The following is a 15,121-nucleotide window of genomic DNA, read 5'->3' on the forward strand; positions in this document are numbered from 1 at the left end:
CTAGCACCTTTATCAAATGTAAAGAAAACCTATTTGATAAAGATGCCAGCACGGCATTGAAATGCATAGTGGACAAAGAAGAACTTTCTAAGAATATCGCAGTAAGAGGTTTTCTTTCCTGCATCGCAGCCAATTTCTAATCATGTTTTTTTGGCATTTTCCATCTGGTGGATTTTCCCCCAGCCACGGGGCAGCGACAGCTGTCAATATTAACTTTTACAGCGGTTGAATCTTCACACAACCACCCAAAGTGAGCAAGCCTTTTGGTTTTATTGTCTTCTAAACTAGGGTTTTACCCTATTGTGCACTTCTCCCTTTGCAGTTACTGTTTACTCAGGTGAAACTTTTACATGGTATCAGTGTTATGCAACCAGCATGGTTATTTCATTTCAACTACTCATTATTGAAATATTACTAGCATTGGCTTTTACATCTCAAACTTAACGTCTCTGCTTTATTTCATGCCTATTGTAGTTAATGTATGCAATGTTAAACAGAAAATGAACCTTCAGTAGCTAATAAAGGCTTTTATATCAACAACGTAAATGTTTGGGTCCACTTTTGTATATTTTTCGTTTTTATAATTCATTTTCAATTTCGCCAATTTGTCTTAAACAGTAGCAATGATGAGACAAACTGTAAAGGACTTCAAGCAACTAAAATTATTTTTCAAAATGTATTTAAAAATGTCTCCAAATTTGGCTTAAGTTCTTTTTTTTTACTAAAACACATAATCACTTGAAGACACTGCCTTAAAACCAAAAACACAAATTAAGTAAAAGAGCATTAAATAAAATAATAAATTATATCTAAAATTTTAGTGTGACTGCCAATGAGAATATCACAGCTGCTGAATATCAGAATACCCATTAGGCAGCATACTGTACATGCACATGAACATTTTATGGCTTAATGCAACTATAAGTAGCTCATAAGTTAATTCCATTCTGTTTATCAATTTTTTAAATTAGAAATGAACTAAATTCTTGATTTTGGCACCATTGTGTAAAATGTTAACTATACATGGTTAAACACTATTTACTGTCATATAGTTGTCCATCTGATCTGATTTCTTTCATGCCAAGTATATTGTTTGTATATCTTATTGCTTCTACTTTTTCCACTGGCCACATCATGTTCCTTAATAATTATTTAAGTATCTATATTAGGCAGTATTTACAATATATAATATTCACAGAACCATTGACTACAAGGAATAAATGATACACATAAAAGCTGAAGTGCCATGTAAAGCACTTTCCAATCTTTGTGAAATACAATAAAACAACACAAGAGCTGAAAATCTATCCTTCAATATATGCTACACAATGCATACTGGGACTTGAGAAGAAGACACACTGAATAACCAAGACAGGTTGAAGCAGACATAACTTCCTGTTAATATGAATTTGAACCATCTCCGAGTAAAATTCTACATTGTCCTTCCAAGTTTATGTTGGTTATCATGCAAAGTTCCGTTCATACAATTCTGGATACAAAACTTCAAATTTTTTCTGGGGATGGTTTGTAATGATGAGAATGGTGTTGCTTCATATGGGGTCCTGAAAAAACAAAACATACATTATGAGTATTTAGATTTGATTGAAACTGAGTAAACCAAAAATAAATTCATAGGGTACAGAGATGAAGAATCTCTAGCTTGATGATTGAAGGATTTTTAAGGTAGGATCTCAAATACATAAAATAAACCATGGAGGTAAAGTAATATAACAATAGTGATACCAATACCAACTAGTCAAACAAAATTTCATGCTCAACCAGCACTGGACATGAAAGATTTGTAGGTGCCAGGAAGAAATTGTAAGTGTTGAGAAGAAAATAAATTATAAATTATAGTTCAAAAGGTGTAGACATGAAAAGATGCCTTTTATACAAAAGTTCCATAGGTACAGGAGTAACAATTCTTCCAAAGCAAATCTGGTTTCAAATTTTTTCACAGAATCAATAAAAAAGATCTATGTACTGTATTTTTCGGATTGTAAGACGCACTTTTGTTTCCCCCAAATTGTGGGGGAAATGGGGGTGCGTCTTACAATGGTATAGAGAAAAAATCGAGGGAAAAAACTTACTTTTGCGGTGGCAGTGGCGCTGCATTAGCGATAGCGGCGTTAGCGATGGCCGCGGCGGCTGCTGAGCAGCCTGGTACAAGTTACGGTCTCTGGTGGGGCAATGCAGCAGGCCTGGAGCTGGGGGTATCGCTGCGGGTTAACCGGTGGTACGCGGGCGGCATAGTGCAGGGCGGCGCCATGACAGTTCCGGGAACAGGCTGTGAGTTTCCGGTTTCCGATGGAATACCGGTATCATAGCCTGTGTCTGCAGGACTACACGAAAATGGCTGCCGACCCGGCACATGCGCAGATGGAGCGCGGTCACTGAACTCGATCTGCACATGCGCTGTGGCAAAAAGCTGGCAGCAGGAAAAGGAGGCTCCGCTGCACACGGAGACCTAAAGCTGAGAAGGGAGAGAAGCATGTTTCTCCTCCTTCTTTGCAGGGATGGATATTGATTGGTGGAGGGAACTGTTGCTGGGCTGCCTCCACCAATCAGGTATCTATCCCTGCAAAATGTATAGCATAACACTTTCATTTACCTCACATTATTCCAAGATCCTTGTGAGAGGTGAGGCAGTGCACACATTGAAGGGAAACACAACCCCCATCATCCTTCAGAATACCGTATACTCTATCAATGGGTGTATTCTGATGGATGATGGGGGTTGTAGCCATAGTAGGGATAGTGCCCAAAGTGTTTACTGCAACTGTGACTACCACCTCCCTCATCTTTCAGAAAACACCCATGTATACAGTACATGCTTATATTCCTAATGATGAGGGGGTGGTAGTCACTACTACGCACACTGTACTGTGAGTCACAGATCCCCATAACAGTGTAACAGTGCGTCATCCACAGATCCCCATAACAGTGCGCTGCCCCAGATCCCCCATAACAGTGTGTCATCCACAGATCCCCATAACAGTGCGTCACTACAGATCACCCATAATAGTGCGTCATCCACAGATCCCCATAACAGTGCGTCACCACAGATCACCCATAGTAGTGCGTCACCACAGATCCCCCATAGTAGTGCGTCACCACTAGAGTTGAGCAAAACGGGTCAAAAAATTCAAAAGTCGCCGACTTTTGGCAAAGTCGGGTTTCATGAAACGAAACCCGACCCTAGGATGAGGTCGGCCACGAGGTCGGCGACTTACGTGCCAAAGTCGCGTTTCAAAAGTTTGTTTTGCGCTCTTTTTCAGCCAATCAGGATCCACGGACACTGTGGGCAACGTGATGACCTAGGCACGGGTCACCACCATCTTTCAGAAGGGCATGCAAGTGATTGGCTTGCTTTGGTGGGCGTCACAGGGGGTATAAAAGGGCGTGCACGCCGACCGCCATCTTACTTCTGCCGATCTTAGTATAGGGAGAGGTTGCTGCTGATTCTGTAGGGAGAGCGTTAGGCAGGGAAGAAGACAAAAAAACTGCTTCTGCTGCTAGCGATTTGGCCTGCACAACACACAAGTCACTGTGTGTGCAGTGCAAGGGGAGGCTATATAGTGGTGTATCAGTGGTGTTGGTTGTTGGGCTGCCTTTTAAGGCTTCCTGACACGCTGGCATTGCTGTTTACCCACTGCTCCGCAAACTGCTTTTTTAAAAGCAATCCAATCTCCCTTATCCTCTAGTCACTTTTGTCACAGCTGTGCCATCGAGCGTGTCACATAGCGCTCAGATATCAGTGGGCCTCACACAATCCACAAGTGTCCAGTGTCCAAAAGTGTGCGCAGAGATTCAAAATCTCCATTATCCTCTCGTCACTTTGGTCACAGGCAGCTGTGCCATCGAGCGTGTCACATAGCGCTCAGATATCAGTGGGCCTCACACAATCCACAAGTGTCCAGTGTCCAAAAGTGTGCGCAGAGATTCAAAATCTCCATTATCCTCTCGTCACTTTGGTCACAGGCAGCTGTGCCATCGAGCGTGTCACATAGCGCTCAGATATCAGTGGGCCTCACACAATCCACAAGTGTCCAGTGTCCAAAAGTGTGCGCAGAGATTCAAAATCTCCATTATCCTCTCGTCACTTTGGTCACAGGCAGCTGTGCCATCGAGCGTGTCACATAGCGCTCAGATATCAGTGGGCCTCACACAATCCACAAGTGTCCAGTGTCCAAAAGTGTGCGCAGAGATTCAAAATCTCCATTATCCTCTCGTCACTTTGGTCACAGGCAGCTGTGCCATCGAGCGTGTCACATAGCGCTCAGATATCAGTGGGCCTCACACAATCCACAAGTGTCCAGTGTCCAAAAGTGTGCGCAGAGATTCAAAATCTCCATTATCCTCTCGTCACTTTGGTCACAGGCAGCTGTGCCATCGAGCGTGTCACATAGCGCTCAGATATCAGTGGGCCTCACACAATCCACAAGTGTCCAGTGTCCAAAAGTGTGCGCAGAGATTCAAAATCTCCATTATCCTCTCGTCACTTTGGTCACAGGCAGCTGTGCCATCGAGCCTGTCACATAGCGCTCAGATATCAGTGGGCCTCACACAATCCACAAGTGTCCAGTGTCCAAAAGTGTGCGCAGAGATTCAAAATCTCCATTATCCTCTCGTCACTTTGGTCACAGGCAGCTGTGCCATCGAGCGTGTCACATAGCGCTCAGATATCAGTGGGCCTCACACAATCCACAAGTGTCCAGTGTCCAAAAGTGTGCGCAGAGATTCAAAATCTCCATTATCCTCTCGTCACTTTGGTCACAGGCAGCTGTGCCATCGAGCGTGTCACATAGCGCTCAGATATCAGTGGGCCTCACACAATCCACAAGTGTCCAGTGTCCAAAAGTGTGCGCAGAGATTCAAAATCTCCATTATCCTCTTGTCACTTTGGTCACAGGCAGCTGTGCCATCGAGCCTGTCACATAGCGCTCAGATATCAGTGGGCCTCACACAATCCACAAGTGTCCAGTGTCCAAAAGTGTGCGCAGAGATTCAAAATCTCCATTATCCTCTCGTCACTTTGGTCACAGGCAGCTGTGCCATCGAGCGTGTCACATAGCTCTCAGATATCAGTGGGCCTCACACAATCCACAAGTGTCCAGTGTCCAAAAGTGTGCGCAGAGATTCAAAATCTCCATTATCCTCTCGTCACTTTGGTCACAGGCAGCTGTGCCATCGAGCGTGTCACATAGCGCTCAGATATCAGTGGGCCTCACACAATCCACAAGTGTCCAGTGTCCAAAAGTGTGCGCAGAGATTCAAAATCTCCATTATCCTCTCGTCACTTTGGTCACAGGCAGCTGTGCCATCGAGCCTGTCACATAGCGCTCAGATATCAGTGGGCCTCACACAATCCACAAGTGTCCAGTGTCCAAAAGTGTGCGCAGAGATTCAAAATCTCCATTATCCTCTCGTCACTTTGGTCACAGGCAGCTGTGCCATCGAGCCTGTCACATAGCGCTCAGATATCAGTGGGCCTCACACAATCCACAAGTGTCCATTGTCCAAAAGTGTGCGCAGAGATTCAAAATCTCCATTATCCTCTCGTCACTTTGGTCACAGGCAGCTGTGCCATCGAGCGTGTCACATAGCGCTCAGATATCAATGGGCCTCACACAATCCAAAAGTGTCCACTGTCCACAAGTGTGTGCAGAAATTCTAAATCTCCCCTGTCCTATAGACACCTTGTTTTACATTACTATATAGTTTGTTGGATTTTGTCTACATTTCTACCAAAAATGAGGAAGGCTGGTGGAAGAGGCCGTGGAATTGGGCGGGGGTTGGCAGCTGGTAATGATGGTGTTGGTGGTGGATCTGATGGTAGTGGCAAGAGCAAAATAGGACCGAATGCAAGAGGTGCTGACCCTGCGTCATCGTCTCTCTACATAAGGCCTCGAACGCTTAGTTTTCTAGGAGTTGGCAAACCGCTTTTAAAGGTAGAGCATCAGGAAAAAGTTTTGTCTTACATTGCTGACTCAGCCTCCAGCTCTATCGCCTCCTCTTCTTCAGTTGTAAAAAGTAAAAGCACTGAGTCGTCATTGGAGGCTCATGTTCATGAACCACACCTTTCCTTGTGTCCTTCACCCCAACCAAGATTGAAGGATGATGCAGGCCATACTACTGATTACTCCATGGAGCTGTTTTCACATACCATGCCTGGATTATCAAGTCAAATGGTGAATTACCCAGGCCAAGATGAATCTGACATGGAGTGCACTGATGCACAGCCGCTGATGGATGATTCTGCTGGTACATTCACTCAGAGCACTACATTGTCCTCGCAGTGTACAGAGCCAGATTTTGACCCTGATGAGACTCAGGTGCCCCTTCCCGCACACTATACCACCATACACGGTGACACAGAGAAAGGTGCACATGACATAGAAGAGGAGGTGATGGATGACCCAGTTGTTGACCCAGATTGGCATCCATTGGGGGAAGAGGGTGCTGCTTCCAATAGCTCAGATGAGGAGCATCCACAGCAGACGTCGACATCGCAACAGCTGTTATCTGGCAGGCCCGGAGCACTCCAAAGACAGGTTCCAAACATCAAAAGAGTTGCTGGACAGCTTGTCCAGAGAGTCAAAAGATCACAGCGTGCTAGGCCGCAAAATGTCTGCCAAAGTAGGAAGAGTGCAGTGTGGCACTTTTTTGAACAAAATCCTCATGATCAGGCCAAGGTTATCTGTAAGAAGTGCGCAAAGACCTTTAGCCGAGGGAAAAATCTGAAAAATTTGAATACCAGTTGCATGCTTAGACATTTAACCAGCATGCACTTGCAAGCGTGGACACAACACCAAACCTCAAGTGCCACATGTGCAACTGATCACAACGAAGGTAGTCAGCAACGCTACATTGTTTCCCCCACTGTAAGCCCACCGGTTAGCACAGCAGCAAATGTTGAGGTGTCGTTGCAAGGCCACAGCAGTCAGGGAATCCCACTGTTATATCAACGAAAGACTGATTCTAGGCCATCAGAAAGAACACCAACTCCATCACCATCATCAACCCTCTCTCAGTCCGCCCTGTCCACCGCTACTTCCACCATATGCAGCTCTCAAGTCCAGCTCACCCTCCCAGACACTATGAGTAGGTCAAGAAAGTACTCAGTCTCTCATCCGCGTACACTGGGTTTGAACGCCCACATTGCCAAACTAATCTCGTTTGAGATGATGCCCTTTCGGTTGGTGGAAAGAACAGCTTTCCGCGAACTCATGGCCTATGCAGTACCACGCTATGACCTACCCAGTCGCCACTTCTTCTCTCGCAAAGCCATCCCAGCCCTCCACCATCATGTCCATGCACTCAAGCAGTCAGTGAGCGGAAAGGTGCACCTCACAACTGATGCATGGTCCAGTCGGCATGGCCAGGGCCGTTACGTGTCCATCACTGCGCACTGGGTTAATGTGGTGGATGCAGGGTCCACAGGGGACAGCGGTGGTGGGACAGTGCTGCCTAGCCCACGGTATAGGAAACAGTTGGCTGTAGGCGTTCAACCCTCCTCCTCCTCCAGAAGCGAAAGCTCGTCCACAGAGCGCAGTCGTACGAGCACTCCATCTGCAGCTGCCACTGTTGCACACAATGTGTCCCCCTATCGAGCAGCTAGTGGAAAGCGTCAGCAGGCTGTGTTGCAGATGATGTGTTTGGGCGACAGACACACCGCCGAGGTGCTGGCCGAGTACTTGAAGCGACAAACTGAGTCATGGCTGGGCAGTGTACATCTTGAGGCAGGCAAGGTAGTTAGTGATAACGGGCGTAATTTTGTGGCAGCCATAGCCCTTTCAAAACTCAGCCACATACCTTGCTTGGCTCACACCTTGAACCTGGTGGTGCAATGCTTCCTCAAAAATTATCCGGAGTTAACAGCCCTGCTCCAGAAGGTGCGAAGACTGTGCGGTCGCCAGGTACACTCCGTTCGTATGCAGAAGCTGCAGCGATTGCTCCACCTTCCCAACCACCGCCTCATTATCGACATTGCAACAAGGTGGAACTCCACCCTGCACATGGTGGAGCGGCTGTGCGAGCAGAGGCAGGCCATAATGCATTTGTGGGAGGATACACGGCCAGGCACTTTGAGAGCAGACATGGAGTTGACAGGCGTGCAGTGGTCGAAGCTGAAAGACCTTTGTAAAGTCCTTCAGTGTTTTGAGGAATGCACACGGCTGGTAAGCGCAGACGACGCCATCCTAAGCATGAGCATCCTACTTATGCGTCTGCTCATGCAAACTTTGACGCACCTTAAGGAGCAGGCGTCTGCAGCCAATGTTGATGAGGAGGAAGAGGAGGAGGGAATCCTTGATGACATTCAGCCATTGTCTGCTCAGGGACCTCTCCTGGACGAGGTGGAGGAAGAAGAGGAGGAGGAGGAGGAGGATGATGGGGATGATTACTTAGGGGAGGAGGATGCATCTCGTGGGGCAAGTGAAAATGTTGGCGTGGCAAGGTCTGGTACAGGGTTTGTGCGTGACTGGAGGGATGTGGATTTGCCAGAAAGTGCTCCTCCACCCAGCACTCGCAGTGCATCATTGACACCGGGAATATTGGCCCACATGTCAGATTATGCCTTGCGGATCCTAAAAAGGGACCCCCGCATTGCCAAAATGATGAACGATGACGACTACTGGTTGTCCAGCATCCTGGATCCACGCTATAAAGGCAAATTACAAAACATCATGCCACAGGAGAACCTTGACCTAATATTGGCTAATAAACAAGCAACTCTGGTAAATCGGTTGCTTGAGGCATTCCCAGCACACAGCAGCGGTGATGGTTCTCACACGAGCCGTACGGGCCGGGGGCAGCTTGGCAGAGGTGTTCGTGGTGCACACAGCAGAAGTGGCGTTGGAGACAGGGGTTTCATGACAATGTTGTGGACTGATTTTTCAAATACCGCTCACACAACTGGTAATACTGCATCGATGGAAAGTGACAGGAGACAGCAGTTGTCAACTATGGTTACAAACTACTTTTCCTCCCATATCGATGTTCTCCCACACAGGTCATTCCCCTTTGACTATTGCGCCGCTAAACTGGACACCTGGCCTGAATTGGCACAATATGCCTTACAGGAGCTCGCTTGCCCAGCTGCAAGTGTGCTATCGGAAAGAGTCTTCAGTGCAGCTGGATCAATCCTGACAGAAAAAAGGACCCGTCTGTCAACCCAAAATGTGGATGATCTAACCTTCATTAAAATGAACCACGCATGGGTTTCCAAGGATTTTGTCCCACCTTCCCCTGATGACACATAGGGTGACAGAAAAATGGCTTGCTTTGGTCCACCTCTTCCTGGTACTTCACCTATTTCGCCTTTTGCATCAGCTGAATGTCCAACATCAACATATGCCACTTTCTAAAACTCCCTAACTGTGCTGCCTCCCCCCCCATGGCTGGGGTCACCACCTAGCGCACGACACCGTGCGAGTGCCGTTGCCCTGGACAGGTGGGTAGGCCGACTCTTGGGCGCGGGCACTGGCACAGGGTCCCTCATAGTGCAATCAAGTGTCTCTGACGGTGGTGGTGCACACCCGCCGTCAGACACACCGCTGTACTATGAGGGGCCCAGTGCCAGTACCGACGCCCACGAGTGGGCCCCCCTTGCTTGGGCAGGGCCCCAGCATTTGCAATCTTTACCTCTCCCTGCTCCTCCGCTGTGTAATCTGGGCCGTCAAATCCATACTGTGCCTGACACCGTCTGAGCCTGCCTCCTGAGACATATATTTTGAATGTGTACGCTATCCATACATGTTATCCGGGGATACGGTACCCTTTCTAACCTTTGTGCAATCACGTGCAATCCATACTGGGCCTAACACCGTCTGAGCCTGCCTCCTGAGACATATATTTTGAATGTGTACGCTATCCATACATGTTATCCGGGGATATGGTACCCTTTCTAACCTTTGTGCAATCACGTGCAATCCATACTGGGCCTAACACCGTCTGAGCCTGCCTCCTGAGACATATATTTTGAATGTGTACGCTATCCATACATGTTATCCGGGGATACGGTACCCTTTCTAACCTTTGTGCAATCACGTGCAATCCATACTGGGCCTAACACCGTCTGAGCCTGCCTCCTGAGACATATATTTTGAATGTGTACGCTATCCATACATGTTATCCGGGGATACGGTACCCTTTCTAACCTTTGTGCAATCACGTGCAATCCATACTGGGCCTAACACCGTCTGAGCCTGCCTCCTGAGACATATATTTCGAATGTGTACGCTATCCATACATGTTATCCGGGGATACGGTACCCTTTCTAACCTTTGTGCAATCACGTGCAATCCATACTGGGCCTAACACCGTCTGAGCCTGCCTCCTGAGACATATATTTTGAATGTGTACGCTATCCATACATGTTATCCGGGGATACGGTACCCTTTCTAACCTTTGTGCAATCACGTGCAATCCATACTGGGCCTAACACCGTCTGAGCCTGCCTCCTGAGACATATATTTTGAATGTGTAGGCTATCCATACATGTTATCCGGGGATACGGTACCCTTTCTAACCTTTGTGCAATCACGTGCAATCCATACTGGGCCTAACACCGTCTGAGCCTGCCTCCTGAGACATATATTTTGAATGTGTACGCTATCCATACATGTTATCCGGGGATACGGTACCCTTTCTAACCTTTGTGCAATCACGTGCAATCCATACTGGGCCTAACACCGTCTGAGCCTGCCTCCTGAGACATATATTTTGAATGTGTACGCTATCCATACATGCTATCCGGGGATACGGTACCCTTTCTAACCTCTGTGCAATCATGTGCAATCCATACTGTGCCTGACACCGTCTGAGCCTGCCTCCTGAGACATATATTTTGAATGTGTACGCTATCCATACATGTTATCCAGGGATACGGTACCCTTTCTAACCTTTGTGCAATCACGTGCAATCCATACTGGGCCTGACACCGTCTGAGCCTGCCTCCTGAGACATATATTTTGAATGTGTACGCTATCCATACATGTCATCCAGGGATACGGTACCCTTTCTAACCTTTGTGCAATCACGTGAAATCCATACTGGGCCTAACACCGTCTGAGCCTGCCTCCTGAGACATATATTTTGAATGTGTACGCTATCCATACATGTTATCCGGGGATACGGTACCCTTTCTAACCTTTGTGCAATCACGTGCAATCCATACTGGGCCTGACACCGTCTGAGCCTGCCTCCTTAGACATATATTTTGAATGTGTACGCTATCCATACATGTTATCCAGGGATACGGTACCCTTTCTAACCTTTGTGCAATCACGTGCAATCCATACTGGGCGTGAGAACGGCTGGCGAGCTGTTAAGCAAGCTACAGCACCTGTCCAGACAAGTACAGGGATTCCCTAGCAAGGAGACTTATTTGATTGTTTTCAATGTTGGGACAGCAATTTTTGGGGAGCACTATACTCTGGAGAATGATAGATGGGGCCCACCATACACTGGAACATTCCAAAGGTGGACATCAAACACTGGAGCAGCATTTACAGGGCCCATTATACACTAGAGCATTAGAAATGGGGCCCATTATGTTTGGAGCATTATTTGGGCCCATAAGACAGTGGAGCTTCATCCATGGGGACCAACATATACTGTAGCATTATGTGGAGCTCATCATATACTGTTTCAAACATTATATGGGACCAATGATTCTGTATGGAGAAATAGATGGGCCTCGTCATGAGATGTAAAAAGTGAGGTATTTTTCATTGTACTATACCGCTATTTATCTGCTGTATCGGAGCATGATGAGTTGTGGTATGTGTTAAAGGGGCACTCTTTCGCCCAGGGCACATGAAAACCTGCAGCCAGCCCTCCCCCCCCACAACTTTAGCCAAAAAACCCCCATTTTTCAGTGCGTAACTTATATTATGAAGTTGATTAAGGTTGACAAGCTTAAGTAAGAAGAATTGATGCTTTTGGCATTCAAATGGGCACCGTAGGTGTGTTTCCTGTCCTCCTCTCACTGCCGACTTTTATTCCCCATTGACTTACATTGGGTTTTGTGTTTCGGGACGACCCCGACTTTTCCCTATAATCGGACGATCTTGCTCGACCCGACTTTTGGAAAAGTCGGGTTTCACGAAACGAAACGCGACCCTAAAAAACCAAAAGTCGCTCAACTCTAGTCACCACAGATCCCCCATAGTAGTGCGTCACCACAGATCCCCATAACAGTGTGTCACCACAGATCTCCATAACAGTGCGCCATCACAGATCCCCCATAACAGTGCGTCACCACAGATCTCCCATAACAGTTCATCATCCACAGATCCCCATAACAGTGCATCACAACAGAACATCCATAACAGTGCATCATCCACAGATCCCATAACAGTGCGTCACTACAGATCACCCATAACAGTGCATCATCCACAGATCCCCATAACAGTGCGTCACCACAGATCTCCCATAACAGTGCGTCATCCACAGATCCCCATAACAGTGCGTCACCACAGATCTCCCATAACAGTGCGTCATCCACAGATCCCCATAACAGTGCATCACTACAGATCACCCATAACAGTGCGTCATCCACAGATCCCCATAACAGTGTGTCACCACAGATCTCCCATAACAGTGCGTCACCACAGATCTCCCATAACAATTTTTTTCATTCATCATAGGTGTAGAAAAAGACATGGGCCACACATCTAAAATCATAAGTTGATCTAATGCCACTAGGCAAAATGAAACTACCGTAAACATGACGATCTTAGTTTACCGTTCTGATTAGACTGTATGAAGCCGCTGGCACATGACGGCGAACCTCTTAGTGAGCAAAAATAGGCGGAGCCCCTCTTACAGTCTCCAGCCTTGCAGCATGGGTACTGTGGGGCACCAGGTACCCACCTGCTCGTTGTCGTTGTGGTGGTCGGCACATTGCTCCACACCTTTATGGCTACAGTATTTAAAGTTCTGGACACATTCGCAGTCACTTGGCAGTAGGCTTCATAAGTTTGATCATAATGTTAAACTAAAAACGTCTTGTTCAGATGAATACAGTATACCGTATTTTTGCTTAACACCGCTAGATCAACTTGTTACCGTATTTTTGGATGTGCAGCCCATGTCTTTTCTACAGCAAGAGTACCGTATTCATTCATGCTCTCAGTTGCCCCCATAAGTATGAATGACAGAGCTGACAGTTGTTTCAATACTGTATTTTGTTGCAGAAAAATACCGTACAGTTGGCTGCTGCATATTGTGCATGTTTCAAGCATGTCAAAGCAGAAAAGGCTTGCATACAAAATTCCCTTTAAACTGGAGGTTGTAAAATACGCTAAAGAGCATGGGAACAGAGCAGCGGAGAGACATTTTGGAATGCCTCCAACTGAAAAAATGATAAGAGAGTGGAGGAAACAGGAGGATGAGCTGCAAAAAGCAGGAAAAAGCAGATCTGGTCTATGGAGGTGTGGTGCAAAGTGGCCAGAGTTAGACGTGGACATAAAAGAGTGGATCATACGCCACAGAAATAATGGCCTTTCGGTCTCAACAAAAATGATCCTATTCGAAGCCAAGCGGATTTCTGCTGAGAAAGGCATCAATGACTTCACTGGATCACCAGCATGGTGCTTCAGATTCATGAAGAGATGTGGCCTTGCTATGCGCACCAAAACTAGAATTGCCCAAAAAATGCCACAAGAATATGAAGCCAAGATTCTGTCATTCCACAAAACCAATCACGGTAAAAACTGCAGGACACGAAAAAAACCACTACACAGTTGTGTTGTCCTGCTGTGCCGATGGCACGAAACTGCCACCAATGTTGATTTTTAAAAGAAAGAACATGCCCAAAGAAGCTATCCCACGAGGAGTTGTTGTGCACGTTCACGAGAAAGGATGGATGGATGAGAACGGAATGAGATTGTGGGTTGACAAAGTGTGGTCCAAACGTCCTGGAGGGCTTCTAAAAAAAACATCCCTGTTAGTGCTTGACCAGTTCAGGGCACATATTAGTGAAAACACAAAAAAAGGGTTTAAAGAAGTGAAGACCCATCTAGCGGTAATTCCAGGGGGGCTTACCAGCCAGCTGCAACCTCTCGCTGTTTCTATAAACAAGCCGTTTAAAGTCTACATGCGAGAAGAGTGGAATAAATGGATGGCTGCTGGCATTCATGACCTGACACCAACTGGACGCATGAAGAGGCCCACTATCACTCAAGTTTGTGAGTGGGTGAAAACATCATGGCAATCAGTGAAGGATGAAACGGTTTATACGTTCATTCAAAAAATGAGGGATTAGCAATGCATTAGATGGCACCGAAGATGGTAAGCTATATGAGGACAGTGAAGAAAGTGACACCAATGATCTGAGGACCTGAGCTTCCTAGACTCTGACAGCAGTGATGAGGAATTGCTGGGATTCTCTGACTAGAAGATTGTGCTGTCTGACGATTAACATTTCTCCCCAATTGCTAGTCAGAACATGGTTTTTGCTGTTACTTACGGTACATGGGACTGTTCTTACATGTTACCCACAATGCTGCTGTTGACTGCTGTTGAGTCTACTATGTTAAAATAATATTTTGTTATTTAATTAAAGGTTTTTCCACATTATTTGACTGAAAATATATTTTTTTCTTATTTTCCTCCTCTAAAACCTAGGTGCGTCTTATAATCAGGTGCGTCTTATAAAGCAAAAAATACGGTATGTATACTATTTCATTTACCTGAATAGTATTGTAATTTGCTGTGGATTTTCCATCTGAAAAATCACGTGACTCATATATAGATATTGTACTATGAATGTTATAAAGTATATCTATGATTTATGTCCACTAGAAACTTCTATCTCTACTCTGGGAAACAAGGATTTTTGTGTCTATGTTGAACATTTTGTATAGCGTGACACCAGTCCTTCTCAGCTTTTATCATAGAGTTAAAAAAATCATTGTGGAAGTCAACAGTAGCAGAGTGGTACTTCTCTTCTGTCCCAGCAATCAGTGGGGGTCACAGCACCCAGGTCAAACTGAAATACGCTTATATTTTAAGAGTAACTAAACAAATAAAAACTACCTTTGCCCCTCCATGGAAAGTTAAGAAACTTTGCAATTTTTTTTTATTAGGGGATTTGACTTCATTTCTGTATCTC

The 15,121-nt window shown here is 46.1% G+C and overlaps 1 protein-coding gene across 1 annotated transcript in view; it reads right to left on the reverse strand.

The window, feature by feature from the left end:
* Positions 1-554: 554 nt before the first annotated feature.
* ANOS1 (anosmin 1) overlaps positions 555-15,121 on the reverse strand; it is a 309,454-nt gene continuing 294,887 nt past the window's right edge. Inside the window, exon 14 of the mRNA XM_073565978.1 lies at positions 555-1,562. Within this exon, the coding sequence (XP_073422079.1) occupies positions 1,504-1,562 (59 nt within the window). The 3' untranslated portion in view covers positions 555-1,503. The remainder of the gene's footprint in view (positions 1,563-15,121) is intronic.

Source organism: Dendrobates tinctorius, unplaced genomic scaffold (genome assembly GCF_039654945.1).
Source record: "Dendrobates tinctorius isolate UK_male_01 unplaced genomic scaffold, ASM3965494v1 ptg000016l, whole genome shotgun sequence".
Lineage (NCBI taxonomy): Eukaryota > Metazoa > Chordata > Amphibia > Anura > Dendrobatidae > Dendrobates > Dendrobates tinctorius.